The 27,879-nt window shown below is 50.2% G+C and overlaps 14 protein-coding genes across 14 annotated transcripts; 7 read left to right on the plus strand and 7 right to left on the minus strand.

The window, feature by feature from the left end:
- Positions 1–300: 300 nt before the first annotated feature.
- PtrM4_139780 (NemA, NADH:flavin oxidoreductase, Old Yellow Enzyme family) lies at positions 301–1,623 on the plus strand (the record flags this gene model as incomplete). Its single annotated transcript, XM_001937994.2, has 3 exons — positions 301–525; positions 575–1,179; positions 1,227–1,623. 3 exons carry the CDS (start codon positions 301–303, stop codon positions 1,621–1,623), a joined length of 1,227 nt encoding a protein of 408 aa, XP_001938029.1.
- Positions 1,624–2,571: 948 nt separating this feature from the next.
- PtrM4_139790 (uncharacterized protein) lies at positions 2,572–4,036 on the plus strand (the record flags this gene model as incomplete). The annotated part of the gene is made up of 3 exons (XM_001937993.2): positions 2,572–3,307; positions 3,354–3,722; positions 3,780–4,036. 3 exons carry the CDS (start codon positions 2,572–2,574, stop codon positions 4,034–4,036), a joined length of 1,362 nt encoding a protein of 453 aa, XP_001938028.2.
- A 168-nt stretch (positions 4,037–4,204) lies between these two features.
- PtrM4_139800 (uncharacterized protein) lies at positions 4,205–6,193 on the plus strand (the record flags this gene model as incomplete). Its single annotated transcript, XM_001937992.2, has 2 exons — positions 4,205–5,254; positions 6,164–6,193. The coding sequence occupies 2 exons, from the start codon at positions 4,205–4,207 to the stop codon at positions 6,191–6,193; spliced, it is 1,080 nt and encodes a 359-aa protein (XP_001938027.2).
- Positions 6,194–6,489: 296 nt separating this feature from the next.
- On the minus strand, positions 6,490–8,443 carry PtrM4_139810 (WD40 repeat protein; the record flags this gene model as incomplete). The annotated part of the gene is made up of 5 exons (XM_066109442.1): positions 6,490–6,496; positions 6,539–6,576; positions 6,743–7,375; positions 7,490–8,338; positions 8,438–8,443. The coding sequence occupies 5 exons, from the start codon at positions 8,441–8,443 to the stop codon at positions 6,490–6,492; spliced, it is 1,533 nt and encodes a 510-aa protein (XP_065960364.1).
- A 502-nt stretch (positions 8,444–8,945) lies between these two features.
- Positions 8,946–9,264, minus strand: PtrM4_139820 (uncharacterized protein; the record flags this gene model as incomplete). Its single annotated transcript, XM_066109443.1, has 2 exons — positions 8,946–8,984; positions 9,034–9,264. The coding sequence occupies 2 exons, from the start codon at positions 9,262–9,264 to the stop codon at positions 8,946–8,948; spliced, it is 270 nt and encodes an 89-aa protein (XP_065960365.1).
- A 1,891-nt stretch (positions 9,265–11,155) lies between these two features.
- PtrM4_139830 (Cdd, Cytidine deaminase) lies at positions 11,156–11,786 on the plus strand (the record flags this gene model as incomplete). Its single annotated transcript, XM_001937990.2, has 2 exons — positions 11,156–11,291; positions 11,362–11,786. The coding sequence occupies 2 exons, from the start codon at positions 11,156–11,158 to the stop codon at positions 11,784–11,786; spliced, it is 561 nt and encodes a 186-aa protein (XP_001938025.1).
- Positions 11,787–12,300: 514 nt separating this feature from the next.
- PtrM4_139840 (FabG, Dehydrogenase with different specificities (related to short-chain alcohol dehydrogenase)) lies at positions 12,301–13,460 on the plus strand (the record flags this gene model as incomplete). Its single annotated transcript, XM_001937989.1, has 3 exons — positions 12,301–12,381; positions 12,514–12,583; positions 12,676–13,460. 3 exons carry the CDS (start codon positions 12,301–12,303, stop codon positions 13,458–13,460), a joined length of 936 nt encoding a protein of 311 aa, XP_001938024.1.
- A 170-nt stretch (positions 13,461–13,630) lies between these two features.
- Positions 13,631–14,261, minus strand: PtrM4_139850 (co-chaperone protein HscB, mitochondrial precursor; the record flags this gene model as incomplete). The annotated part of the gene is made up of 2 exons (XM_066109444.1): positions 13,631–14,056; positions 14,172–14,261. The coding sequence occupies 2 exons, from the start codon at positions 14,259–14,261 to the stop codon at positions 13,631–13,633; spliced, it is 516 nt and encodes a 171-aa protein (XP_065960366.1).
- Positions 14,262–16,387: 2,126 nt separating this feature from the next.
- On the minus strand, positions 16,388–17,365 carry PtrM4_139860 (uncharacterized protein; the record flags this gene model as incomplete). Its single annotated transcript, XM_001937986.1, has 1 exon — positions 16,388–17,365. One exon carries the CDS (start codon positions 17,363–17,365, stop codon positions 16,388–16,390), a length of 978 nt encoding a protein of 325 aa, XP_001938021.1.
- Positions 17,366–18,455: 1,090 nt separating this feature from the next.
- On the minus strand, positions 18,456–19,397 carry PtrM4_139870 (uncharacterized protein; the record flags this gene model as incomplete). Its single annotated transcript, XM_001937985.1, has 1 exon — positions 18,456–19,397. One exon carries the CDS (start codon positions 19,395–19,397, stop codon positions 18,456–18,458), a length of 942 nt encoding a protein of 313 aa, XP_001938020.1.
- Positions 19,398–20,060: 663 nt separating this feature from the next.
- PtrM4_139880 (CypX, Cytochrome P450) lies at positions 20,061–21,739 on the plus strand (the record flags this gene model as incomplete). The annotated part of the gene is made up of 2 exons (XM_001937984.2): positions 20,061–20,639; positions 20,696–21,739. The coding sequence occupies 2 exons, from the start codon at positions 20,061–20,063 to the stop codon at positions 21,737–21,739; spliced, it is 1,623 nt and encodes a 540-aa protein (XP_001938019.2).
- Positions 21,740–22,030: 291 nt separating this feature from the next.
- On the plus strand, positions 22,031–23,615 carry PtrM4_139890 (uncharacterized protein; the record flags this gene model as incomplete). Its single annotated transcript, XM_001937983.2, has 2 exons — positions 22,031–22,738; positions 22,788–23,615. The coding sequence occupies 2 exons, from the start codon at positions 22,031–22,033 to the stop codon at positions 23,613–23,615; spliced, it is 1,536 nt and encodes a 511-aa protein (XP_001938018.2).
- Positions 23,616–23,811: 196 nt separating this feature from the next.
- Positions 23,812–25,602, minus strand: PtrM4_139900 (AtoA, Acyl CoA:acetate-3-ketoacid CoA transferase, beta subunit; the record flags this gene model as incomplete). Its single annotated transcript, XM_001937982.2, has 5 exons — positions 23,812–24,140; positions 24,196–24,343; positions 24,403–24,599; positions 24,658–25,056; positions 25,134–25,602. The coding sequence occupies 5 exons, from the start codon at positions 25,600–25,602 to the stop codon at positions 23,812–23,814; spliced, it is 1,542 nt and encodes a 513-aa protein (XP_001938017.2).
- A 556-nt stretch (positions 25,603–26,158) lies between these two features.
- Positions 26,159–27,614, minus strand: PtrM4_139910 (EutG, Alcohol dehydrogenase, class IV; the record flags this gene model as incomplete). Its single annotated transcript, XM_001937981.1, has 7 exons — positions 26,159–26,187; positions 26,241–26,325; positions 26,373–26,831; positions 26,885–26,946; positions 26,999–27,255; positions 27,306–27,468; positions 27,518–27,614. 7 exons carry the CDS (start codon positions 27,612–27,614, stop codon positions 26,159–26,161), a joined length of 1,152 nt encoding a protein of 383 aa, XP_001938016.1.
- Between the last annotated feature and the right edge of the window lie 265 nt (positions 27,615–27,879).

The following is a 27,879-nucleotide window of genomic DNA, read 5'->3' on the forward strand; positions in this document are numbered from 1 at the left end:
ACTCTTGAACCACCAACCTTCAGCTGACAGTCCAGTTGTACAGATGGTCGTTTGTTACCACACCGCAAACAGTAGCCTCGCTAGTCCCAGCCTAGTCTCCCCCCATTTCTGCCACTCTGTGCCCTGGGAGATGCGGCTATGGAGACCATCATCGGCTTTGGCGTTAGCGCCAGGTACATAGAGCACCCTGAGTAGTCACCATGTGTGCCACGTAGTTTTTGGAAGACTTATGCCACGGCCCCAATTCACTTCACACTGTCAAAGACATCAGTTTTCAGAGGTAAATCGACACTCGCAAGCATGCCAGACTTCAAGCCGCTCAAGGAGACACCGCTCTTCTCACCGTTCAAGCTCGGTCCTCTCAACCTCGAGCACAGAATTGTGCAGGCACCGTTGACACGTATGCGTGCGGTAAAAGAAAGTGACGGGGTGTTTGTGCCAAAGGACCTACACGTTGAGTACTACAGCCAACGTGCGAGCAAAGGCGGCTTGCAATTGACCGAAGCTACTGATATCGCCAAATATGTCAGTCACTCGCTCTTCCTGTCGCCAATAACCATGTTGACTTGTCTAGGCCAGCGGATATCCCGGCGTACCCGGTGTTTTCTCGGATTCGCAAATTGCGGGCTGGAAGAAAGTCACAGACGCAGTACACGCAAAGGGCGGCTACATCTTCTGCCAACTATGGCACACCGGACGTGCCAGTCCGCCATCGTTCCGTGCTGGAGCGCCGACGGTGAGCTCAAGCGACGTGCCAATGGAGGGTAGCTGGCTCGATGGTGTGGCATGTGCCGACCACCCACCCAAACCGTTGGGTGTCGAAGAGATCCAAGACCTCGCCAAAACTTGGGGAGAAGCATCGAAAAAGGCGATAGAAGCTGGTTTCGATGGTATTGAGATCCATGGTGCCAACGGATACCTCATCGACCAGTTCCTACACGACAACGTAAACAAGAGGACAGATCAGTATGGTGGTTCAATCGAGGGTCGCAGTCGCTTTCCCCTCGAGGTCATCCAGGCCTGCTCAAAAGCCATTGGCGCTGATCGTGTAGGCATCCGTCTCAGCCCCTACAACTACTTCCAGAATACCAAGGACAGCAACCCCAACGAGCACTGGGAATACCTGTGTGAGAAGATTGCATCTCTACCGGAGGCAGAGAGGCCGGCATATGTCCACATGTGAGTCATCAGACTTCAGCTCCAAGAACAATCCTAACAACTGCCAGGGTCGAGCCGCGCTTCGACGAAGTCCTAGACGAACAGGCCAAGATGGATGCGCTGGCCGCATATACCAACAAAGGTGGCAAGGGCGTTGAGGCCGAGGCGACCGTAAAGGCCAAGGGGAACACACTCGTCAACTTCCGCAATATTTTGCAGAAGGGCGGCGTAAAGTTCATCGCGGCTGGTGGCTTCAACCGGGACAACGCCGCGCCCAAGGTTGAATCTGGTGATGCCGACCTCATCATCTTCGGTCGCTGGTTTATTGCCAACCCCGATCTTCCCAAACGCCTCGCTGAGGGTCTGGAGCTGAACCAGTACGATCGCGACACTTTCTATGGCGCTGATCCGCCACAGAAGGGCTATACCGATTACCCTTTCCATGCGCAGACTGCTTCTGCGTAAATCGGCTGTCTACTGTAATGCATTAGTGGCGCTAATTCAGTTGTTGCATTTCAGAGCGCATTTGGTTAGTCGTAGAACAATTCATCTGCCTTAGACATCCAAGTTCGTGTTTCATCAATTGATGTGGGTGGGAGCTGTTGCGCGAACATGACGCGTCCGAGTCACGGGTCTGTTGTGATGATCATGATCTGGGTGCCGAATTGACCTGACCAACAAGCCAATTTTTAGTCAATTGGTAGTAACTTGACCGGCATATGATCTTCTATTAGTGGCTGAGATGCGTCCAAGACTACATAACATCAAATTTGAACGCAAGCATGATGATGGAAGATGCTCGTTGGAAAGGTTTGTTGTGGACAGGGGGTCCCGGTAGCGGTACGACCGGCATGGTGGACAACACGCGATCCGTGACTTTACTGTTACATCCCACTTTCACTGCATCGTCGTATTCACTCTCCGGGCATCATGGCAAGACGCAAAGCGAAGAATCTCGCGCCATCGGTCCCGCTAAGACCTGCCGGTAACCAAGCTGACGAGACGAGAATTACCCAGCACTTCGAGGCTATCACTCAACGCAGCGCTGGTGATTATCTCAGCAGGCTTCCAGATGAGGTTCTTCTCAGAATCTTTAGTTTCATACCGATTCCAGAATACCTCTTCGATGGCCCTCGAGCAACAAAAGGACTACCAGCATCTCCAACCCGCGATTATTTATCGCTTTCCCTGGCCTGTCGCTCGCTGAACGGCGCTGCCACGAGCATGCTTTATTAGAGATACCTTCATAACTGGGATCACGTATCATCGACAAAATTCATTAGCGCTCTAATTGCGAAGCTTACTTTTGCAAGGCTGGTCAAGGAGGTGAAGGAGGTTGGCACACAGTACTACGCTTGGGACAAGTATCACTGTGTTGCCCGTCGCTACCGCAATGCCGAAATCATCGAGTCCATGCGTTCTCTCACGGTAAACCTTGAAATCCCTCAAGCCGATGCCTATAACGCTCTATTCATCGACGACCAGGATCTTTATCACAATCTGGAAGCAGCACTCATCTTGTTTCAAACACCAAACATTGAGAGGCTCTCAATGAACTGCGCCCCAGGATTGAAAACACTGGTCCGGTCTTCATTCGGATTCCTCATGAATTCACTCAGGGAGCCTTACGCAGCTCTTCTGCCTCTGCTCTATGCAGCACAAAACATTCCGTACGGCAAGGTGCACACGTTCAAGAACCTTAGAAGCCTCAGGCTACGTATGATTGGTCTGCATATCAATACCGTATCACCACTGCTTCAGCTGGAGTCTCTACGTGACTTGGTACTTTTTAATTATGAGGACATGGGATTCGACCTTGATGACCCACCTTGCGAATGGAAGTGTCCTTCGCAGACCTCGAACGTCCAAAATATAAGGCTGTACAACTTCCAATGCCATCTGGGGTCTCTGGAGCATCTTCTGCAGTCATGCCGAGCCTTGAAGACGTTCTCTTTAACTACTACGCAGGATAACATCCCTGTCTCGAACTGGCCGAAATTCAAGGTCCTTTTGTACAAAAATCAGCCTTACCTGAGAGCGGTGAAGATCAAGGACATGCGTTTTAGCAGGATAGATTTTGAGCCACTAGGGTCTCTCAAAGAGTTTACATGCCTGGAATATCTTGCTGTAGCACTGGAGCTCTTGATTGGTAAGTGTTCGGATCTTTCCTTGCTAGCAGTCACTGATTAGGCCAGATCCTTCGGATGAAACCAAGGATTCCACACTCGACAAAGTATTGCCTCCAAGCCTACAGACCCTCGTACTCCGCAAAGGACATGAAAGGTCACTTCCGCAGTCTATTGAGGATATTTTCGACAGAGTCGAATGCGACAGACAATTTCAAACGTTGCTGAATGCATGCCAGACGGGGAGAATACCCTTCAAGACCTTTGGTATATGGTATCATACGAGATTTCCTATAGACATTCATGGAAGCCTCCTGGTTGGAAATTATTGGGATATTGATGACGTGCATATCGACTTTTACGGATGTGCGAGGCTCTTCAAGACACTCGGTATACACTTTGATTACGTCATCCAAGTACACCACGAACTAGAACATGGTAAGAACATCAGTTACCAGCCATCAAATTCCTACACTAATGCTATTCTTTTTACAGAATGCCAAAAGATTCTGATACCGACCCTAGTCAAAAGGGGAAAGACGGTTGAGCGAGAGTATAGAAAACATCTGAGATCTACCTCTAATACCTATTTCCTCTACAATTTTAAGTGTGTCCGGCGTCCGACCTTCTTTGATAAAGATGACGACCGGTACCAGATTCAGTCCGACAGTATAGTAGAGAAAAACAGGGCACGAGGTTTACAAACAGTGCCCTTTTATGCGGAAGACGACAGCCCACGCGGCCCAGAATAAGTGCGGCGCTAGTTTCACACTGCGGCTACCGAGACAAAGACCGGGTCACAGTGTTGGATGACAGTGTCTGCTTTATATCATACATATACAACTTGGATTTATTTGTTACCTACGAACTTTCTGATTGTTCAGACCATTCGCGTATCTGACTGACACTTTCTGGTAAAGATGTCAATCCAGCAACAATCGCAAACCATGGCTGAATTAAGCAACGGAATGTCGTCACCAGTGATCCTCGCGGAGAACCCCTTTTCAGACCGCTATGCGCTAGACACATCTCCCCGGCATGAATCTGTCTTTGCCATCGGCGACGGTGAAGAAGACGAAGAACCAGCCGCGCCCCCAGCATCCGAACACGCACAGGTCCCAAACCCCACCCTTCAACGCCAAGCCATCCAACTTATGCTCGACCTCTTCCCTGGCCATACAGCCACAGACATCAAGGTAACGCAGATGCACTCCAACCCCCACAACCTCACAATCCATATCAACCTCTTCCCTCCGTCTCCCCCGGCCCCCTGGTACACCCTCACAACCCTCATCTCTTGCCTCCCTATCCACCACCACCGCCGCCTCACCCGTCCAACCCGCTACACCCTCCGCATCCCTTCCACCACCACGCCCTCCACAGCTCTAACCTACGAGGTGACCACCCTCACCTACCTCTCCCACGCCTTCCCGCAACCCGTCCCCAAAGTCACCGTCTACGACTCCAGCACGTCTAACGCGCTTAGCACTCCGTATATCCTGTACGAACGTCTCCCTGGCTCTTCTCTCCGCGCTATCTGGGGCACTTTGAATGCTGCACAACGTCAAAGCGCCGCCCGTGGTGTCGCATCTTTGTTCTGCGATTTGCAAAAGTTGCGGAACAAGTGCGCTGGTGTTGTTAGTCCGCGCAACACGGTGTTTGATTTCAAACAGGATGTTGTGCGTCTGGAGAAGGTGCCGCTTTCTCGGTCTCGCTCCTCTGCTGCAATGGGTGGTGCTTTACCCTCGCTGGCGGACGCGATGAGCACGCGTGAGCTGTTGCATGATCTTGTGAAGCGACAGCGGAACAATACGGAGACACCTGGCGCTGAGGTTGTTTGGACGCGCGTGGAGGCTATGATTGAGGCGTTGTCTGAGCGCGGTGTTATCCCCGACTCTGAGCCCTTTTTTCTGCAGCGGTCCAGGCTGGACGCGGATCATATTCTTGTCTCCGTAGTTGATGATGCGAATGTGAAGATTACGGGCGTTCTTTCTTGGGGGGATGTGCTGTTTGGGCCTAAGTTTCTGGGAGCGCAGGTTCCGCAGTTTCTGCTCAGTGGTGGGGGGGGGAGAGATTTGGAAGGCGTATGGGGAGGAGTTGGTGGGTGTGTTGGCGGCTTTCGAGGGGGGGTATGGGTGAGGAGTGGTGTAAGATGGCGTATCGAACGGAGACTGTGCTGGCGTGGAAGCTCTGGGCGGTTTTGCTCAAGGGGTTGGTTGGTGGTTGCGATGTTTTTGCTGCGGAGGAGATGTTGGATGAGTTTGAGAACTTAGGGATGCGGGCGTGATATGTTTGTCTCTATTCATCGTTGGAAAGAAAATTGTTTCGCAAGTTCCAGGCTTTGTCCTCCTTATGTCATGTGTCTTTCACCGCAATGTATCCTTTTGCTCATTCCGCGCTTTCCTCGTCCAATATGAGATGTGCATCATTGCCTCTTACCATTACACAAGTCTACGCTGGAGGGTAGTAGACATGCTAGACAAAAAAATTGAATTGCCATGTAAACCCCGTAGCAATACGTACAAGACTTCTATTAATGCCTCACTCTCTTTCTCTTCTTCGTCTTTGAATTCAGCTTTGACTCCGTCCCCTAGCATCCGCCTGCACTCGTTTGTTGCCTGCCCTAGAGCATTAAAGAACTTCTCGAGAATTAATGTCACCTACTGCGAAGCGAGACACACAACGAAGCGAGACAAACTACAGGTACTTTAAACTTTCATAACAGAGCTTCTTATGAGAAAGCTCCGCGTCTTAGAGTTAAAAATTACTAGTCCTACGATGTTCTTTATAGCCTTATTAAAAGGAGCATCCTATTTATCTGTTATAAACACCTTAGTCTTGTCAGATATTCACTCTCATCTGGAATACTGATGAAATAGGTAATGAATGGTGATGATGTTGATTATTGATTGTGTTGTGGTTCTGTCTACGGTTGTGGGCACACCTAGAGGGTGCCAAGCCTTCCTGTGATCCGATTGGCTCTCACAGATGCCGGGTCGCGCTAGTCTAACCCAGCGTCTGTACGCTCTCATCTTCAACAGTGCTATTATCTGACAAGTCTACAACAACACCTTATAGTTAACCGCAGCTTCTAATCTGATAGATCTTTTCACCACTGCGTACTCAATTATACATGACTTTCAACGGCTCCTATCGCCCGTATAGCTGCCGCAGAAAGCAGATTTATGCGATGTCGCCACCCTGGTCAGTACCTAGAACTTTAGCGAGCACGGCAACACGTGATTCGCACGAACGATAAGCCGATATCGAAGATTACATAACATTCTTGGCACTAGATCACTGTTAGTAGATGTGGCTGTGCTTTGTATTAGCTAGATTAGGTGAGCGTCTATATTATGCTTACAATACACTAGCCTTATCAATGTACGAAGCTAGAGAATCCTGAGCAGAACTACACGACCAGATACAAGCCCCAGACAAGCTATGTCCTCGCATACTGCGGTCGAGCTTGATCGATATTCTGGCGGAAGCCATAGAAACCGTTGCTGATTGCGCAATATCCACTGATCCTGCACTTGAACGTAGAAGAACTGCAGCTGCGGCCTCCAGAGCGATGTCACAACAGGAGTTTGAGGCAAAGGAATATCGCCTTGGTTAGTGCGAAGTACCTGGCCATCTGGCGAGAAATCGACATAAGTGATGATACGAGAAGAGCCCTCGAGCGTGCTGCGACACGTCCCCTTCGCCGCCTCCCACAGCCGTACTGTCTTGTCACCTGATGCCGACGCGACCAGCTGCCCGTCTGGCGAGAAGGCCACCGCGCTGACACCAGAGGAATGGCCCTCGAGCGTGTTGCGATACGTCCTCGTCGCCGCCTCCCACAGCCGTACTGTCTTGTCCCAAGATCCCGACGCGACTAGCTGCCCGTCTGGCGAGAAGGCCACCGCGCTGACATGGAAGGAATGGCCCTCGAGCGTGCTGCGACACGCATCCCAGTCTGCTTCTCTCATAGACAGCATCTTGACCTTCTCTAGCACTTGTTCTTTAAAAGTTTGTCGTACTAGGCTCCTCTCCAGTGCAAACACGAGTGCGGAGTAATAGATCTGCAGCGGCGCATCTGCGAGCACAGACTGAAACCGCAGCACAAACCGCTTAGCATCTTGAAGAAAGGCTAAAACTAAGTTTGCAGATGGTTGCGTTACACGTTAATAGAGTAGGAGAAAGGTGTTTTATAAAGATCTTACGCTGGCAAGTGCTTGGAGGCTGTCGAGCAAGTCGACGCATCTGCTTAGTTCTCCTATAAGGCTCATGGCTTCGAGCCAATGAAGAAGGTGCTTCTGCAGGAAGAGGTGGGTCATGTCTCTATTAATGATGTCTTCCTGACCCTGCTTAAGATGATCGACCCAGTAACGACACGCATACTGTAGGTCAGGTGACAACCCACTAGTAATTCTCCCCTCGTCAATCTCGCTCCTTAGGGCCCCGGGTCCTGGAAGGCTGCACATGTCTTGGTGTAGGCCGCTTGGTCCAGACATAAGCTTAAGGCAACGAGAGGCGAGCTTCTTGTGCGTGATTTTCTCGTCTACCCAGAACAGGCTCTTTCCTTGTTTTTGGGGGTCGACAAGGAACTCGCGAAAGGATAAGTGCAAAAGGCGAACAGGTGCGTCCTCGCCGTTAGGAACACTAAGAACAGAGTGCAAAGAGTCGAGTCGACACTGGATCTCCTCTTTTGGAACTTGAAGCAGCTGCGCAAGTGAGACAGCCGAGAGTGGGCTTTGAAGAACAACAACACTGCCGACGACTTCTCGGAAAGCCTGAAGCCACGCCTCCTTCTCGTCTTCCTCCTGCTCACTAAGCAGCTGGTCGAGCACAGGGAGGTACGTCCGATCTAGCTGCGAAAAGGTCGCCTTTTGATACTGCAGGACCTTGTTCAGAAAAGCCGTAGGACTGCTTCCTTTGCTACCAACATATCGACACACAGTGGCAGCGTAGATGAATAGCGGCACAGCCAGCTCAACCAGCGCGAAGATCTGTTGTTTCGCTGGCCAGTCTGAAGCCAACTTGCGTTCTTTTCGTATCACACCGAGTTCATGCTGCAATCACTACACTATAGAACTATATTATAGTAGTATTTGTAAGTAATGTCGATGCTTAGCAGCAGATCTTCCTCGTTCCATACGCGTATCGTGTACTTCCATTGTTTGTAACTCCCCAAATCTAATTTCTTTTTGATTTATTTATCTGTAAGCGGTGATGGAGTTTCCTGCTGCTCTGCGAGGACTTGCAAGTCATGGTAGACAGTTGAAGCCTTGGCATGGGCTTAGCTGTAGGGCTTGCGACTGGCATTGCCGCTTGCTTTTATAAAAGTTTCGGGCATAACGGCAGTGACAGATGCTACCTGCTAAGAGTCTTATTCATTGTTGTCACGACTCATATATTAGAAAAGTCTCGCTGAACACCACAATCATAACGATATTATTTACCTAAAGAACGACTATATCTATACCCTGGTGTCCGGACAATATGAGACTAGAGTGTAGGCTGCACATATCAACCTAAGCTGCCATAGTATTGCACAAGACGTCCGTCCAATAGTTGTGGTCGTCCACTCTGGAACATCTTCGCAAACCGATCCCATCAATCCAGCACGATGTACGGTTTGAGAACGAAGCACATCCCTGCGTAGCAGCTGTGGTCCTATTACTCTTTGGGTGGGGGGTTGAGTGTGATAGGAACCTGCTGTTTAGGTGTTAGTCTTGATCATTTCGTAGAAGGAAATCATACATACGCTGATGCAGCGACCATGCTGGTTACTTGGGCATCCGCAGTCGCTAGGGTTTGGGCATAAGGAAGAAACGTCGTCGTTACTAGAAGCATCCTCACAAAAGCAGATAGTCGTTCCTTCGCCTCCAGCACAACCACAGTTTGCCGCCCCGTCTGGGCATCCAGGTGGGCCGCACTCTGTCTGCGCAAGTGCCATGGAGGCAAGACAGGCAAAGGCGATGATGACGAAACGCATTGTCCTTGATGGAAGCGTAGGATACGGAATTGTTGAAGAGCTGGTGATGGTCGACACAAAGATGATTGAGATAGTGATGGAAAAAGAGAATGATTGCTGAAAGACGATGACTTTATATCTGTACCTTCTACGAGGCACCCTAAGATATAATCATAAACGGTAACGGGATATCGCGCAGTACAAAGTAGCTGTCATAGAACCTGCAGGCGGCCTGACAAAGTCCATCAGACAGGGCGTTGGAATGTACACTGTCCGACAATTCCCTCTGCATGTGGCGAATCAATCGGAGACTCTCATGCATTGCCTCGGAATATGAGAAGACCTGTATAGCCTAGTCGAGCTGAAAGATATAGCTCACAGACGCAGCATTGGTTTTTATTGGATGGAACTACGGTGCTAACATCGAGCCGATACGCCTCTTGTGCTAAGGGAACCTGGAGCCATCGCTCCAAGGACTCAGAAGGTTTTCGTATTTCTAAGCAGAATCCTGGTTTAGGCAACCCAGAGTTAGGTTGGAGACGGGTTGCGATGGGAGGAGAAAAGAAACTTACGCCTTTGTCTATTGCTCCCATCCTATCACCAGCGTCAGGTTGAAGATTCTGACGTCTCTGACATGCTGGCTACGATGAAGAGGACTAGATTAGGCCACCAAGATGGGAGAAGGAATCCTTTGAGTAAGAATACGCCCTGTAGGTGCATCTTACAACAGCGATCGTCTGAAATATGTGTCCAGGCCCCTCGAAAGTTTGGTGGCTAAGCTTCGGCGAAAAGTCACCGAGAAATGCTTATTTTGCTACCACAAATGCTTATTGTGAGGATAGTGATCGTTGTCAGCGGCAGCAACCCCGCTTGTCCTACTGAACAGTTCTAATCATAATCCAGAGGATTCCAAATTTGTGATTCCGGCTGGATCAGACAGACGACACCGCTTTTGTTGCCCTTCTTTGCCTTGTGGACTGTAAATGATGGATTGGATTGAGGCCCAGTGTTAGGCGTCCATCAGGACATTGTAACCAAAATCATTGGGTGTTGAATCTATTTTTGCGGAATAAGGGAACAGAATGCTAGTCAACGCTTCGATCTGATACAGTCTATCAGGAAATTGACCTGATTAACAACTGATTGTTTACCATCTAGCGCCGAATAAACAAGCTGATACACTTCTCAAGTTGTTTGGTGTCTCCTGCAGGCATCCTACCCTGAATCAGGTTGTTTTTGTGGGTCTGAATAGCCCTGATCTTGGGAAGTTGACAAGTTAATTAGTGAATCTACAAAAAATGTGAGCTATTTGATGGAGCGCTTCGTGAGTAAGTCCGCCAATATCATCATCACCACCACCATAGATTGCCCATAAGTATCTAGGTGAAGAACTTGAATTTGAAATCAGGTGGATATATGACATCAACACAGGATTCAAGATTTTATTGACCAGTGGGTTGTGTTGTGTTGACGGTGAAAGGAATGCGCTAGTACAAGCCTGGAGTTGCTGGCCCGAATGTCTTCGCCTTTCTGAAATTCCCAAAAGTGAGATAGAATAAATCCGATGCTGTTCAAAGATTCGAGAATTTTCACTCAAATGAATCACGTTGTAGTTGACGCGGAAATCGTCATTTCATTACGCGTGAAGATGGGTGAAAACGTCTCTATAAATCTGTTATTAATTCTATATCACCTAACAGCGATATCACGCCACGCCAATACGTACGAAACATTCAGATCAGCCATTATGAACCACCTGACATCAGTAGTCGAGTCGAACTAGCCATCGGAGTTGGCCGAAAGGTAGCATAGTCTTAATAGCGTGCCCCACGGCAAACCTCGGCTCAGCGTTTACCCCAAAAGCAGCCCGCGTCGCGCCTCTCCCTTGTTTTCTTTCCCTTCCTTTCCCACAATGTCAACAAGCAGCGTCCCCAAATTCACTCCTGGTGAAGCTGTGACGGAGAAAGATGGGTTGATTCACGGTGTTTCTGCGCAGGAGTTGCAGGTGTTGGGCGAGCGATGCTTTGAGGCAAAGGTCAAGGCTTACTGTACGTATCCTGGGACAAGACTGTTTACGAGGTTCATGAGATGGGATGTATACTAATTCGAAATCAACAGGCCCATACTCCCTCTTCCGCGTTGGCGCCTCGCTCCTCCTCAACACCGCAACATCCACGAATGTCACGGCAGACGAACACACCATCATCGGCGCAAATGTAGAAAACGCAGCATACCCCGTCGGAACCTGCGCTGAGCGCGTCGCAATGGGTACAGCTGTTGTGGCGGGCCACCAAATCGGGTCGTTCAAGGCCGTAGGCGTGACGACGGATATCGACGATTTCTGCTCGCCGTGTGGCATGTGCAGACAGTTTCTGAGGGAGTTTCTGAAGCTGGAAACACCTATTTTCATGTTCAATAAGGAGGGCAAGTGGATTGTGAGGACAATGGGGGAGCTGTTGCCGCTGAGCTTTGGGCCGGACGTTTTGCCGCCCAGGGAGGAGATGAGGAAGACTCAGGAGGAGGATAAGGCGAAGACTGCGTAGGAGGTTTTGGTTGCGATAGCATAGCGAGGGCGTTGGGTAGGGGTGAATCTACGGGGCGTTGGTGGGAGGTGCGGATATAGGTGCATGACAAAGGTGCTAGATTAGATGGTAAACCCTACCGGAGAGCTTCAATGCTGTAGAAATTATACACTACACATCCAAAGGTTTTTTCGCTGTTCGCCAGACCATCTTTTACCACCTTGCCCCACGAGAAAGCCCCGCGGAAGAGCCCATCACGCAGCCCTGATAAGCCTCGCGATAAGCATCCCAACCGCCAACCAACAATTACCCGCATCTCCGCGCCCCGGGGATATGTCATGTAACACTGACATAACAAACCTGGCATAAACGAGGATTTGTCGAATTGGGAAGCTGACATGATGGGGAATGTCCTGTTCGACGTGCCGTTGCGCGTCTTCTCATTCTCCAACCCTCACCCCTCGAAGGATCATTGCCTTTTTTCGCTACAACATTGAATTTTCGAAGCTCCTGATACAATTCACCGGCTGATAACATGGCGGAATCGAATGGTGGCAGAGATGTGGGGATCACGGACTCTGAGCACTTTTCGCCATATAGGGCAGACGGGAAACTTGTATGTGTTGATCTCTTGAATTTTTGGATGTCAAGGTGGTTGGGTTGAGAAAGAGAAGAGAGAACACTGGATGAAATCGAAAAACGACGTGACTATAGTGATAAAGATAGCTGACATGTGAATGATATCCAGTATGGCTTCGTATGCGTAGTAACAGGAGCAACACAACCTGTTGGAAAAGCCATTGTCGCCGAGCTCGCCGGTGTGTATATTCCAAGTCTCCATCTTCTCAAACGCAGAACACCAGGATTAGATCAGAAATATCATAAACCAACCAACTAACACCCTTCCCAGCCCACGGTGCAGCTTGCATATACGCCTGCTCCTCCCTCTCCAGCTCACCCTCACCCACCGACCTCTTCGCCCCACCAACCACTTCCCACCCCAACACAAAGATAATCCCCTACCCCTACAACACCGCCTCGGAAGAAGACACCCTCGCCCTCATCGACGACGTGCTAAATACCTGGGGCAGACTCGACGTCTGGACCTCATCTACCGGCCTCCTGGGACCCCCCTCCATCAACCAAACCGGACCAAAAGACCTCTACGCTGCATTCGATACAAACGCTCTACCGGCTTTCTTCGCGCTGAAATACGCGCCGGCTGCTATGCAGAAAACTACGCCAAAGGGTAGTTATCCTAATGCTGCACCTAAGGATGTTCCGTACGGGAGTATTATCGTTGTTACTAGTGTAGCGGGTACGTATGGTGGGTGTTGGGCTCCTGCGTTCACTATGGCGTCGCATGCGGCGCTGGGGGTGGTTAGGTCTGGTGTTCTTGTGTTGAAGGGGACTGGTGTTCGTATCAATGCTGTTACGGCGGGCCAGATTGATGTGGGCGTTGATTTGAAGGATTGTGGGGTCAAGGAGATGGCTATGGGACAGTTTCCGCCGGCGTCGTTGCAGGGGGAGGAGAGTCAGAAGAGGGGGATTGGACTGGAGAGGGCGGGGCGACCGGAGGAGGTGGGGAGGACGGTGGGGTTTTTGGCGAGTGGGTTTAGTAGTTATATTACGGGTACGGAGTTGAGGGTTGATGGGGGCGCGGGAGTTATGAATCCGATTACAGTGCCTGTGTAGGTGTTGGTATGTCCGGATGTAGGAATTGGTAGATAGTAAGATGGGGAGGTATTGTTCATGCTTGGTGAATATTAGATTTCTACAATGATGTTGGCCATCCTCGCCTTCCTTCACCTCCCATATTTACACCAATATCTATAACTACGTCTGATACAATACAACAACCACACCTAATCCTTCTCCAGAATAGTGTCCCTGATATTAACCCAATACCTCAAACTAACTGCCGCCTTCTTCGCCGCTTCCAAATCATCCCTCTTGAATGCCCTATCAATAGCCTTGACGTTCTTTTTTATCCTATTCTCATTCTTGTCCCAAATCTCCTTTAAATTCCCATCCCACTCTGCCTCTTCGAGCATTTCCCTCGTCTCCATAACCTCTAACAACAACTGCATATCGTCAACCTTCGCTGTCTCATCCTCCAGCTCCTCGCCGCGCATGGAAAGCAGGTACTGCGCTCGTAACAGTGGGTTCTCAAGTGTTTTGTAGGCTTCATTTATTTGCGCAGAGTGCGCCTCAGCGCGCTTCTTGTCCGCTTGTTGGTGGAGGTCTGGATGCGCGGTGGATTGCAGTTTTAGGAATTCTTTCTTCAGCGCCTTGACATCGATGTCAAAAGGGCCGTTTGGTGGGGGGCCTGCTGGCAGCGTTTCTGGGAAAAAGGAGTAGTAGTTTTGTGGTTGTTGCTGTTGTTTGGCGTTTTGGCTTTCAAACGGCTTCTCGATAGTATTTGAACTTGTGGACGTGGATTGGAAGCGGCGAGATATTGATTGGGGTGGTATGCGGTGTGCGCAGAGAAGGCATGGTGGTGGGATTCGTCGCGTGCGGAACGGGATTGTGGTGGGGGATTTAGACGTGAGCGATGCGCCGAACCTGCGCGCTGCTGATGGGCGTAGGGACCGCATTATGAGGCACGAGCGTATATACGGGCCTGTTTGTAGACGAGTGAAAGTGAGAGTGGCTTGGTGGCTGATGTTTGTTTGTGTTGTGAGGCGAAGCGCAGAGGCGAAAGATGGTTATGCGTTCGACTTCAGATCGATTACGTCATCCACCACATCTACGCTAACACTAACCATCAACTCACTCTCCTATCACATTGTCTTACCAAAAAGCAGATATTATCATTTTCGTATGCGCCGAGCTGTTTATTGCACAGATTCACTAAAGACAGACGCTGTTTTGTCCACCGAACTCTCCAGTTCCAAGTCAGATTCAACATCGTGAGAAGAATGAGCCGGGATATGTTGATACAATACAGTCCCTTGCAATATAACCAAAGCTGCGTCTCCTTACGTCTACAAATTCCCATGTAGTACTAGAAATTCATACCTGATAACATGCCACAAGTACACTCTCAACGCCCTCATTGCATTTCATACTGACTATAGCCCCCTTTTTCTGCCCCGCCCATCACAGGCCCGGCAAGTTTTCAAGAAATAGCGATTGCAAGCTTCATGTTGCGTGTCGAAGTAAGCAAGCGACCGGTTCTGCACCGTAGGATTGCTCGTTACAATGCCATACCCCTTGAAGCAACCCGAAGAAAAAGCTGCAAAAATACGAATTGGAAATCTCAATCCAGCCCGCATCCACGCAGCTCGCCGAAAAGCATAGATGGCAGGCCCCGACAAGACCGCTCCCGCGACAATTCCATCATCCACAGTGTATTCACTAGTCGACTCGTACCATTGGAATGGTCCCATGACTTCGCCTTTTTCTTTGATGAGTCGCTGTTTGATTCTGCGCTCGCTCTGCTCCATCGCCCAGCTAGACACTGCCATAAAAGACAGTATAGCGAAATGTAAGCCATAAAATTGTCGTAGTCTTTGGCCTTGATACAAGAGATTCTTGAAACTGTTGAGAATACAGTCCGTAAGTGACTTGGTGGTATCAAGCGGAGGAGTAGTCACATGATTGGTGACACGTGCAGGTGGGTCCTAGCGGGGAGCTTGGACGCAGCTGCACGCAACACGGATCTACGAACGTGTGAATAGCTCCTTAGTCAATACAATACGAATCTGTACCACCACTACCGTTGTGCTTTAGAGGGCGCTCTATTAGGTAGTCACACTACTACTAATAGTGCCAACTTCTCAATAGAAACCATACTCTTGCATTGTGAAAACTTTGGACATGTCTCGTATCCTCGTTATCACACTGGTCACAATGCGCGGGGCTATCAGCACACTCTCAGCCAATTTGGTGCCTAGTGGGAATGGTGGCGAAGGCGCACACTCATGTTATCCTTCGCCTGCAGCTAATCTGCGTTAGCACAGACTTGTTGTGTTTGTATGTTGACAGCATACCCTCGGGTACGAGCAGGCGAACCATGTTGGGGTGAGTATGGCAGAAACTGTATGTGGCGGCACAGTTGTGTAGGGGCGGCGCGGGCTGGAGCGTACAATCGAAAGTGAGACGTGAATGTTATGGGCAAAGCGATTATAAGGTGCACATCTAATTTTCAACCTAATTACTGAGTAAGGATGCCTGACGTCGTGTATTGCAATGTTACACAAATGGTGGGTCTATTTCTCCCTTTGTTCAGCCCTGCGCAATTGATCCTCATACCACTTGAGCAACCGCCTTCTGGCCTCTAGTTTATCCATTGACTCTCTTGCTCTGCCCTTTATGACACTGATTATTTCACAAAACTGTGGGTTTATTTTGGGCGATACGCCTTGCCTCGATGAGGCGAATTTTTTGAGAGAATCCAATCTATCAGCTTCTTCTGAACAAGCAATTCGTAGTCTCTCAGTGATAAAGTGCGGGCTGTTGTGTATCTGGGGGTCTATCTCGGCTACTTCTTGCGGAGAGAACGGCACGCCATTCCATGCATGGGTTTTTCATCTGTTCGAGCTGCTTGTGTGCATCAGCCTGGTGGTAATCCAGAACAGAGCATCTAGTGTGCAAATCAAGGCAAAGACTGTTGAGCGTCACAAGTCCCTAACGGAGATTGTCCTTTTCATGATCATCCTCGACATGACTATAAACTCGTGTTCCTTGTTCAGGAGAATCTGCCAGGCCAATCGGCTCTCAGCCCTTAACCTACTCCTGAGATCTTGGATGCGCCCCAATCGTTCTTGTATGCTGTTTCCATCCCGCGATGGAATGCTATCCATGCACTCTTGACTGTCTGTTTTAATGTCCGGTCCATCAAGTTCGTCTCTCACAAAACTGACTGAGATGGGCGGGTGTAGGATCTCTAACCGTTGTTTAGCAGTCTCTGCCAGCTGTCTGTCAGATGAAGATTGATTGGAGGGCATTTCATTGAGGTTTTTTGTAAACGTAGGCCTCATGCTACGTACTGCAGACATTGAGGTTCGTAGATGTGGAGGCGTGTGGTACTCGAGCGCAAACTTGCCGATACGAGAAAGCGATGCTTGGGATTGGGGATTCGTTTTCAAGTGTTGGTAATAGCTGGGCCTTATCCAGCCTCTTAGCCAGTTGTGTTCTCCAATGTAGTGAGTGTCGAGAGTCCTCTCAAAAAGGCCTGTCCCAACTGCGTAGCCAAGGTCACATCCAACCATGGCCGCTCCAAAATATCGAAAGAATCCATGAGCACCAGGCACAGCGCGTCTGTTCAATACGGCGGCGATTCCCAATGCCCCACCGTATAGTGTCGTATCTTCTACGGTCCAGTACTTTGTCCGCTCCCAGAGCTCGCCCGGTTGCGGTTCGATATTCAGCATTTTGAAGATGCCTCTATGCAACTCTCGTCGTCCATACAGGCCCGCAGCTTCCCAGGAAAAGTTGAGGACACTGAAAATGGCGGCGGACTTGACAAAAGTACCCGGTCGTAAGCGGCCGCCAAGAGCGAGAAGGCCAGTCCAGCCCATAGCAACGAGCGTACCCACCCATGGCGATGCAATGAGATTGGGCGTAGTGATAGGTACACCCTCGGGTCTTCTCATTATAACGTGCTGCGACTCGCCCAAGCCTTGTTAGAGCTGTAGGTACATTCCAAGGTTTTATGTAAAACCTTGGCGGTACCTTCGGGGATGAAAAGTTGAACCATTACGACTTATATGATTTCCTGTGATGTCCATAGAGGCCAAAATGTAGTAGCGTTTTCCATCATGTGTTCGTGTTCATCAATAACATGTCGGGGCTGCGGAGGACGTCATGAAGGAACTTAGGTACCGGGGAGCTTCGCATTCATATTATGTTGAGTGCGGGACGCTCCTCGGGTCGCACAAAACGCCACATGGACCCAGGTTGCGGCAAAACGGCAAATAGCATATAATGCGACACGTCGACCGGACTTTGGTGCTTATCGAACCGAAGAACTTGATGTCTCATGCTTAGGCTTCAAACCTGGGTTGTCAGTGTTGGCTCTACATCGAGCCGGAGCTTCCCCACACCATTGATGTTTCCGCCGTTAAGCAGCTCGCTTAGCCGTCTTCCCACTCGACCCCTGAGTACACCTTATCCCCTTACAATGTAAAACTACATAAACGTACTAAATTCGATTCCTTCCATCAATAACTGCATCAGTAGTTCACAATGGTCTTATGGTCTAGTGGTATGATTCTCGCTTAGGGTGAACAACCTGAGCACACTTGCGAGAGGCCCCGCGTTCGAGTCGCGGTAAGACCCATTCTTTTTGCGTTTCCGGGCGTCCTGTGGGCAGCGGTGAGATGACAGGAACTTTTTTTTGCATAGACGATGGTCGTGGCGGAGTCTCAGTGAAGCATGTAAAGATCTCAGATGGCTACGTGGCACTGTCAGTCGCATGCAGGATTTTTTGCTGGCATGGATGTGACATGGCATGGTTCAATTGCAGCAGTCAGGTAGCTGTAAAGTGGATGAATCAGCTCTGTATGCTGTGTTGAATTAATATTGCTAGTGAGCGACAAACATTGTGAACTCTGTAGAATTTATAATTGTTAAGCCAGGTGCAGTGCCCGTAGCAACAAGCCATCACTTCGTAATATCGGGGTATGGCTCTACATGGTATCGGAAGGTGTGTTATACGGCAACAAAGAAGAGAAAAGCGCCCATTCAAGACTCACTATCCTTCTTCTGCCCAACACCAAACGAAGCGCCCCCCTCGTCCATGAACCGCCTTTCCTCCTCCGTGCTCTCCCTTCCCAAAGCACCATTGCGATGAGGATACCTACCAAACTGCTCCAATATATCTGTATGCTCCTTCAGCGCCTTTTCATGCCCCTCCAGAAACATCTTTGTGCCATTGTACCCCTCCAGGCCCTCTACTTCTCTCGCATACTCGTCTACTATCTCACTGGCAAACCTATGCGCAGCAAGATCTTCAGAGTGCATGAGTGGCATATAGAACCATATCCTATGTGCTGCTGACAGCCGAAACACTGGATGCTTATCCGGACGCGGGATAGGCGAGCAAGGGGAGAGGAGACTACGAGCGAGCGCGTAGCCCATGCGGTCATAATGCGTGTATACTAATCGCAAACCGTCTTCTGTGCGATGTATATTTCGCGGCATCTGGTCTAGCAGGAGTGTTAGACTCAATGCTGTCCACGCTGCTTCTTCTCCCTTTGCCTTTCCCGCGGTATCCCGTTCTGCCTCTTCATCTGCAACGCGTTGTATCTCGTCCAGAAGTGGCTGCGCGTTTGCTTCGGGGAATTGGTCTGGTCCAATTGAATCCAGTGCGTGCGCAAAGGCAGTTCTACACTGGGCGTCGAAAGTAGCCTTTTCTTCAGGCGTGCCCATGAACCAGCGTTTCGCGACGCTCATGTCTAGCTCCTGGCCACTTATATCGACGCCTGGAAACCATAGCTCCGTTACATGTTTGTAGAGCGTGCGATTGAATATCGAAGGGTCGAGTTTGAATGTGGACGTGGAAATGGCGCGTTTAGATGTGGTGTCGAGGTTTGCGGGTTGGAGGTTTGACGGGCGGAAGCTAAAACTTGACGTTAGGAGCCGCAAAGGCGCGCGAACTGCGAAACGAGGCATCATAATTGTCATGTTAGTGGAGAGATCAAATCGCGTTTCTTATACTACACATGAAGATTTCTAGCATACGCTAGCTTTGTGCTTCGAGTTGCTTTGGTGAAAGTGGATGCCTTTCGGTGGCTTCGGAAGGCCGAGCAAAGACGGCTGACTAAAACATCGCGACGCGAACTGTTCGTTATCTCCACATACACACAGCCCATTTCAATCGAGCTTGTCAGCGGCTTTGCAAGCAGCATCTGAGGACGTTGTGAGAGTCTGTGAGGATGCTTCGTCGGCTTGAAGACAACGAGAGATGAAACCGATTCTCGACCGGCGCTCGACGGAACGGCATTGCGTCTTCTCATCTGGGCAGACTAACTAGGTTCGAGGTCACTGAATACAGTGCATTTGCCGTGGATTGGAGAACGAGTGCTTGGAAGAAACAGAGCTAGCGCTTCATCTTTCTCCGCATTCCCCTCTTCAGCCCAAGCAGGCACACGGCATCCCTGGATACACCCAAGCGAGCATGTGGGGTAGACCTGCGTGGTGGAGCATGAACATGCGCATTCGGTCACATTAATCATGTTTAGATAGCCAGTATATTGATTCCCGATAGTAAAGGGTTACTAGTAATACATCACCGTCGTGTTGCTTCTGCGTTTTCCTTCGACTGGAGCCTCCAACATCCTGCCCCACATGTACACCATCATCTTACTATCATTGTTTCTCGCAACCTTTGTCTTATACAATCGATACAAAAACAGACCACCTCCTGGAAAGAAAGCCGCGCCTGGGCCTGCTGGTCTTCCAATACTAGGAAATGCACACCAACTGGGCAAGCAACCGTACCAGCAAATCACAAAGTGGGCTCGCGAGTATGGCGAAGTGTACAAGATCCGTTTGGGATGGAACGACTGGTACATGGTCTGCTCGCCGGATGCATGCAAGGAGATTCTCGACAAACAGTCTGCCTACACCAGTTCACGCGCGCCGTTTCCTGTAGCTGGTGATGCGCTGAGTGGTGGTATGCGTTTCCTATTTATGGAGTACGGACCCGAGTGGCGGAAGCTGAGAGGCATCAGTCATAAGTTGCTTACTCCAGCTGTGAGTGCGACGTTCAAACCGAGTCAAGAGTTCGAGGCCAAGATGTTGCTGGAAGAGATTCTGAAGGGTGCGGATGCGGAGAAGGGAAATGATGTTAGCTACATGGCGATTAGGAGGTATACTGTTAGTGTAATCATGACAAGTACATATGGGAGAAGGATACCGCAGTGGGTGAGTGCATGGACAGCGTTCTAGCATAACGGGAAAGGAGAGCTCATGTGAGACAGGACTGCCCCGAGGTTCACAGCATCTACGAGATCATGAATGATTTCTCTACAATAGCAAAGCCGGGAGCGTACCTTGCAGATACTCTTCCTTTTTTCGGCAAACTTCCGCCAAGTCTACAATGGTGGCGCAAAGGTGTCAAGCCATACTTTGACAAGCAGGCCAAGCTATGGATGTCATTCTGGAGTGCACTCAAAACCCAAAAGGAAACCAGACAGGCACCCGAATGCTTTGTTAAGCAATTCATGGAGAGTGGTTACGAGGAACAGGGCATCAGCGAACTCCAAGCCGCGTTTTTGGCGGGCAGCATGATCGAAGCAGGAAGCGAGACAACGTCCGCCGCACTGAACACTGCGATCTTATACCTCAGCGCCAATCCAGATGCAAGAAAAAGAGCAGTCAACGAGATCCAGGAAGTCATCACCTCCTCTCGATCTCCTACATTCGATGATGAACCGAAACTGCCCTACATCCGCGCCATCGTGAAGGAGACACTACGTCTACGCCCCGTCACCAACATCGGCACACCGCATTATACGACTGCGCCCGTAACCTACAAAGACATACATATCCCCGTAAATTCAGTCGTCTGCCTACAGCAATACCCTATTCACTACGATCCCACTGTGTTTCCCGAACCCCAACGCTTCACACCCGAGAGGTATCTTCACCACCCCCACGGCTCGGGCCATTATGCCGCAGGTCCAGCCGCCAGTCGCGACCATTGGGCTTTTGGTTCTGGGCGCAGGATATGCAGTGGCGTGCATCTAGCTGAAAACAGCATGTTCATTGTACTGGCAAAGCTACTTTGGGCTTTCGATATCTTGCCACCACTTGATGCACACGGCAAAGAAGCTCAGGTGGATACGAGTGATGATTCTTTTGATGCAGTAGGTAGTACTACCATGGCGAAGCCTTACGGGGTGAGGTGGCGGGTGAGAAGCGAGGAGATTAGAGAGACTATCTTAAGAGAGGCGACGGAAGCAAGAAGGGATGGGTATGTGTTGAGGGGCGTGCGCGTCGGCGAGGCAGGTGTTGATTTGTAAAAGTTTGTGCGACAAATTCTCTTACTCCGACTGTTGTGTCCGCATCGGGTTGCCTTAGTTGATGTTGCGCGTGCCTGCCCGTAGCAACCAATTTCGTCATCATTTGCCCTGCGTCTCTATTTGTTGTCTCCACTATTGTTGGTCGTACCCACCCTCTGCTCACCACCTTATGAGCTTCTTTGTTTGCGCATTTCTGCCAACAGATTGTCTCTACCATCACGGTTTGGTGTGAGCATGTCGTCAACGCCACCCGACACCCCTCCTGGGACGACATCCACAACACTAGAACACATGTTTCCTGCGGCAAACAAGCTCGTGATCGAGGACGAAGAGTCGAGCTCTCCTTCTTTCTGGAACGAATCGTCGCTCTCACCATCCGACTGTCGCACTCTGTACAAGCTACTCATGGATACGAGCAGCTCTTCGCCCCTCTCACGGCAGCCGCTCTTTAGCGCCAACAGTTCAAGCCCACCAGCTCTAGACAGTACTTCTGAAAACTTGGTCATCCCAGAGAGCGAAGATGAGTCGTTCCAACAGATGGAGCACTTCGATTACGCCAATGAGCAAGAGGCTGGTTACCAAGACGACAACGACAGCATGGATATGGACGACACTGATGATACCCTGGACACGCAAGAGAAAGACGACTTGTCTATAGAGTATGGTATGAATCTGGCCGCAGCGATGGCACCTTCTCTGCCTGTTCAAGACTTTGGAAGCTTCTATGATCATGACGAGTCGACGTCGAATGAAAGCGAAGTACCGCGCAGTTATCGCTCTGAGGTTGAAATGAGCGTGCGGAAGCTCGAGGAGCAGTTGAGGAACAAGAATCTTCAAGATCTGTGGGATTTGCTGAGACCACGCGACTTCATTAAACCATTCTCGGCCCCAGGTGACACATCAGGGTATCGCATGCGCCATACTCGAGAGCAAGGCCATCAGCGAAACAGGCATCGTTTGACCACTACGCCTGTAGAGCCAAGCGAGACTACAATCAAGGTAGTTCTGTCAATGCTTCTAACGATTTAATTCACTGACCCTCGCATAGCCCCCTTCTTTACAAATTGCCGGTACCTCCTACTACTCACCACCCTACAAGCGCCATCGACGTGCCTCAGACCACGAATACTCTCGATTCAGCCCTGATACCATGTTTCCGTACCCCAACAGCCCCTTCTTCGAGTATTTTCCGGTATCTACTAACCTGGACTCACCTTCGAGCCGCGTCATCACGTACTACAAAGGCCTGGAAAACTCACCTCCCAAACGCCGTCGCAACGCCTCTTCACCAGAAGAACTCGCCCAGATAGCCCGCGAAGCTAGAGTTGATGAAGAAGAGGCCGAGGAGAAGAAAGAGCTACAAGAGTTAGATCAATATAGGGATTTCGATCTGGCACCCATCGAACCTGTCATGGAGAGCCACGCTGCTGGTGACCTGATCATGTCTGCAACACCTGCTAAAGCGAGGGCTGCAGAGGATTGGAATGAATGTATCTCGCCCAGTGCGCTCTCTCGTGTGCAGCATGCTTCCAAAGCGCGGGGCTTTTCGGTAGTATCTTCGCTTGTCGACACAGAGGACGAGGAAGATATTGACGCTAGTTACTTGGCACGCCCATGTGCGCCCACGCCTTCATCCCGTCGACCGAGGTTGCCAGTCGAGCAAGACGAGGAAGATGATGCTGATGTTGAGGATTGGGACTTTGTGGTCCGGCGAGAGGACAAGGATGTCTTTGTCGAGTCGTATGAACCTACGTTCATCACCGTCATTGGTATGCTTCCGACTGCTATGTTCTGGGCTACTGCGGCACCAGTCGTCAAACTCGGAAGTGACGCGTTTGACACGCTTGTGGAGACGCTGACAGGTCTGAAAGTGTAGGGGAATATCTTGTACAGATTCATGAGGTAGAAGACTGGCCGAGGGATTGACGGACGCGAAAGTGGATAATTCATGTATGACGTCAAACAGGTTATATAAGAGCATCTTCAGCGCGACAGCAGAGCCTAGATAGAAACAGCGCTCATAATCATAATCGTGGCTATAGTTCAAAACGCCTTTTCATCCCATCATCTCACTACACATCCATCTCCTTCAACTCGCCACTAACCTCAAACTCAGCCTCTGTCTTCTTCCGAATCTCCTCAACACTAACACCCTTTGCATGTTCCTTCAGCGTCAATCCCTTGACACGATCGACGTCAAAGACGGCCAAATCCGTGATAATAGTGCTCACGCACTTTTGCCCTGTCAAGGGGAAAGTGCATTGTTTGAGGATCTTGGGGTTGCCCTTCTTGTCCACGTGCTCCATTGTGATGACGACTTTCGTCTGCGTGGGGTTGGCGACTAGGTCCATGGCGCCGCCGATGCCTTTTACTTTGCCGGGGAGCATGAAGTTTGCTAGGTCTGTAGGTGTGTGTGTTAGTGGGGAGTTTGGCGGGATGGGAAGGGGAATGCGTACCTCCGAATTGGTTTACCTGCATAGCACCTAGCATGGCCACATCTATTCTCCCCGATCGAATCATGCCAAAGGACTCGTGGCTGCCGAACGTAGAGGCGCCTTTGATTAGAGTGACTGTTTCTTTGCCGGCGTTGATGAGGTCTGGGTCCTAATTTGATGTCAGATATTGCGTTCAGGTGGGACAATGAAGATGGTGGAAAAGCTTACCTCTTCACCTGGCATGGGATACCGTCCCATACCCAAGATACCGTTTTCACTCTCCAGCACGATTTCTGTGCCTTCGGGCAGGAAGGCTGGGGCCGCAAGTGGCATGCCGATGCCGAGGTTGACATACATGCCGTCTTTCAGTTCTTGGGCTGCGCGCTTGATGATGCGTTCGCGCTTTTGGGATGCTTCTGTTGAGCCTATTTGTCTGTGGTTAGCCGGGTGCATGACAGGTATGGGAGATAACGGGATACGTACCACCTTCCAACAACGCCTTCTTCTGCTCCTCTGGACTCTTCCAGAACACTTTCCGTTCAATTTCCTTGCCAACGGTACTCTTGATCACCCTCTTAACGTAAATGCCCTGGAGGTGAATATCCTCTGGTGCAATTGCTCCGTCTTCTACAATCTCGTCTGCCTCGACAATGGTCATTTTCGCGTTCTTTCCCATGGCCTCGTTGAAGTTGTTTTGTGCTTTACGGAACTGGCAGTTGCCTAGTCTGTCGGCTTTTGCGACTTTGACGAATGCGTAGTCGCCGAAGATGGCTTCTTCCATGACGTAGGACTTTCCGTTGAATTCGCGGGTTTCTTTGGGGGGAGCCATGACGGCGATTGTGCCATCGGTGTTGTAACGGACGGGAAGTTCACCGGTTTGTACTGGTGGCTGTTAGTTGTTGTGTTCTGTAGTTGCTCGACGCATTCAGGAGAGACTCCAACTCTGAAACCTCACGTACCTATCGTGCCATAAGCTGCTGGTGTATAAAACGCTGGTACTCCTGCGGCTCCAGCAGCGCACTTCTCTGCGATTGTGCCCTGGGGGGTCAACTGCAGACTCAATTGCCCCTTCAAGTACATTTGCTCAAACACCTTGTTGTCTCCGATATAACTGGCAATCATTGTACCGATCTGCTTCGTTTCCAATAGCTGACCCAGGCCCACACCCGGCATACCTGCATTATTGCTGACAACTGTGAAGTTTCCGAGATCTTTTCGGTCGCGTAGCGCGTTGATGAGGGTATTTGGTACACCAGAGAAACCGAATCCGCCGACCAAGACTGTGGTGTCAGACTTCATGTCTTTAATAGCTTCTTCGGCAGATGAGACTATCTTGTTGATTGCGGGTCGCGCGGCGCTGGCTGAGAAGAAGCGCATGCCAGTTGCTGGGCCGCGGCGGTGAGCCGTGAAGACGAGTGATCGTTGCATCGTGAGGATGTGGAGTTATCGAATTTCGAAGGAAAAGAAGTTTCAAAACTGGCACGCTTCAAAGCAGCCCGAGTATATCAAGATTTCGCAGAGCTATTGCAATCGCTAACTGATCTCAGAGATTGAGTTCGGACGGCTCCACAGCAGCAAGCTCAGTCTTGTTCAACGTCCCAGATTGTGCGTGAAGAATGTCGCGTACAATGCAGCGAAGTTGAAGGCCCCTCCACAATTACCACGAGGGAATACATGATGAAGACTAGCCAATTGAAGTAGACCGACGCAAATGCCGGCTGATGGCGGATTCGCGAGCATTGTCTCCACAATCGGAGGTGGATGAGACCTTAGCCGGCTCATGTGCGGAGGTTGCGGGCAAAACGCATGTTCATTGGGTCACACGGAGCACGGAAAAACAACGTGGGGACACGGAAATGGAAAACATTTCCTCTTGATAGAATAGGCCGGCTCACGTGCTAACGCGTCACTACTGGGAAATCTCAATTGACATGTCGCGATCCACCATATTCTCCAACACACAGCCTTCGCCCATATTCGTCTCTCAGTACAAGGCGTGGACAATTTGCTTCACTGCGCAATTCTGTGAGTGATTGATACTTGCGACTATCCACAAGATAACTTACAGCTGGCAAAATCCTTGTGGTCCTTGCTATGTAGTGCGCGTGATGCGATGGCTTCTTCTTCGGCATCGCCAGTCGGCACGTTGTACTACCGAGGGTCAGCACGAGCAAATTGGGCATCCTTCAATAACTTACAGCAGTCAATGTGGTCTTGTGTCCAAGCTCCTCAACCAGTCCTGCGATGGCATCGGCTACTATATGCGAGTCCTTCTCGTCGCTCCCGGTTCCTTGCTTTCCGATATAGGGGATGATCCTGGCAATCTGCTTTGCTTCTTCGGGGTTGCTTGCCTTGAAGTGTACTGTCGGCGCGAGACTGAGGCAGCTCGTGATACCGTGGGGAATGCTGTACGTGGCGCCTATCGCATGGCCGATGCTGTGGCTTAGGCCAACGCCGCCAGTGTAGAGAAAGGGGAAAAGCGAGGAGTAGCAAGCGAGGAAGAGCTTCGTGCGGATCTCAGCATCGTCGGGATTTGATTTCGATTGCGGAAGAAATGTGAACAGGTCCTTGATGGCTTCCAAAGACATTCGTTTTGTCGGAATCTCAGCGGCAAGAGGGTGGTACATGAGCTCGACTGCATGATCCAGCGATCGAATCTGGAGCTTGTCAGGCCATGATTTCTTTACATATGAAGAATAGGGTCACATACGCCTGTGCTTATCCATAGATTCATGGGTGTGTATAGAGCAAGCTCACCATCGTAGACAACAGCTAGGACTAGTTAGTGGGGAACTTAGCAAGGGCGGGAGATCTTGGCATATACCCTTTGGCACAAGTTCAGGATGACTGACGGCAATCTTGTGCTTCTCTTCTGTCGTGAAGCCGGCGTTTTGTGTAGTCTCAGCTACGCTGAGCGTTGTTGGTACAGCAATGCTGGGTATCCACTTTCCCGTTTCTTCGTGAATGTTGTATGCAATTGCCTTTGCTGAATCGATTGGTGAACCGCCACCTATTGAGATGAGTACATCGCATCCTGATTTCGACATCAAGGCTGTTGCTTCTCTAATGTCCTGAATCGGCCTGTCCAATGTCAATTCCTGCTAGGAAGTCATCAATAGAATCCAACTCACGCATGCTGTCCAATCTTGCTAAAGGTACCACCATGAGCAGAGCCAAGTGTCTTTTCAATGTTCTTGATCACAGGCGTCTTCTCGTAGAGTGACCGACCAGTGATGATGAAAGCCTTGGTTGCACCGAGCTCGGCAATGACGTCTGAGAGCTGCTTGCTTGTACCTAAGCGATAGTATTAGATCTGCTCAGGCTGCAAAGATGGCGAGCGTACCGTTTCCATATATCATAAGCTTGACGGGTGATGCTCTATACACTCCCTTGGCGGAGGAGTCGATGTTGCCATTCTGGTACTTGGTTGGAAGCGCCATGGTGTAGTGCCGTGTATGTGTCAACTTGCGCGTCAGAATGTTCAAGGTGAATAGTCGCGTCTTCATTCAGGCTAGATTCGGCAAGCCTCAGCTGGCAGTGCCCTGGTCCACCATTCGTCATATGGAGGGGTCTTCCCGATTGCCCCACACAAGCTATCCGCCCCGCCACAGCTCGTGCGTCCGAACGCGATGCGGCAGTTTCGACATCGTGAAGTCGCCCTACATGGTGCTTCATTAGGCGCAACCATGTGTTGGACATTCCTCT

Source organism: Pyrenophora tritici-repentis, chromosome 8, assembly GCF_003171515.1.
Source record: "Pyrenophora tritici-repentis strain M4 chromosome 8, whole genome shotgun sequence".
Taxonomy (NCBI): domain Eukaryota; kingdom Fungi; phylum Ascomycota; class Dothideomycetes; order Pleosporales; family Pleosporaceae; genus Pyrenophora; species Pyrenophora tritici-repentis.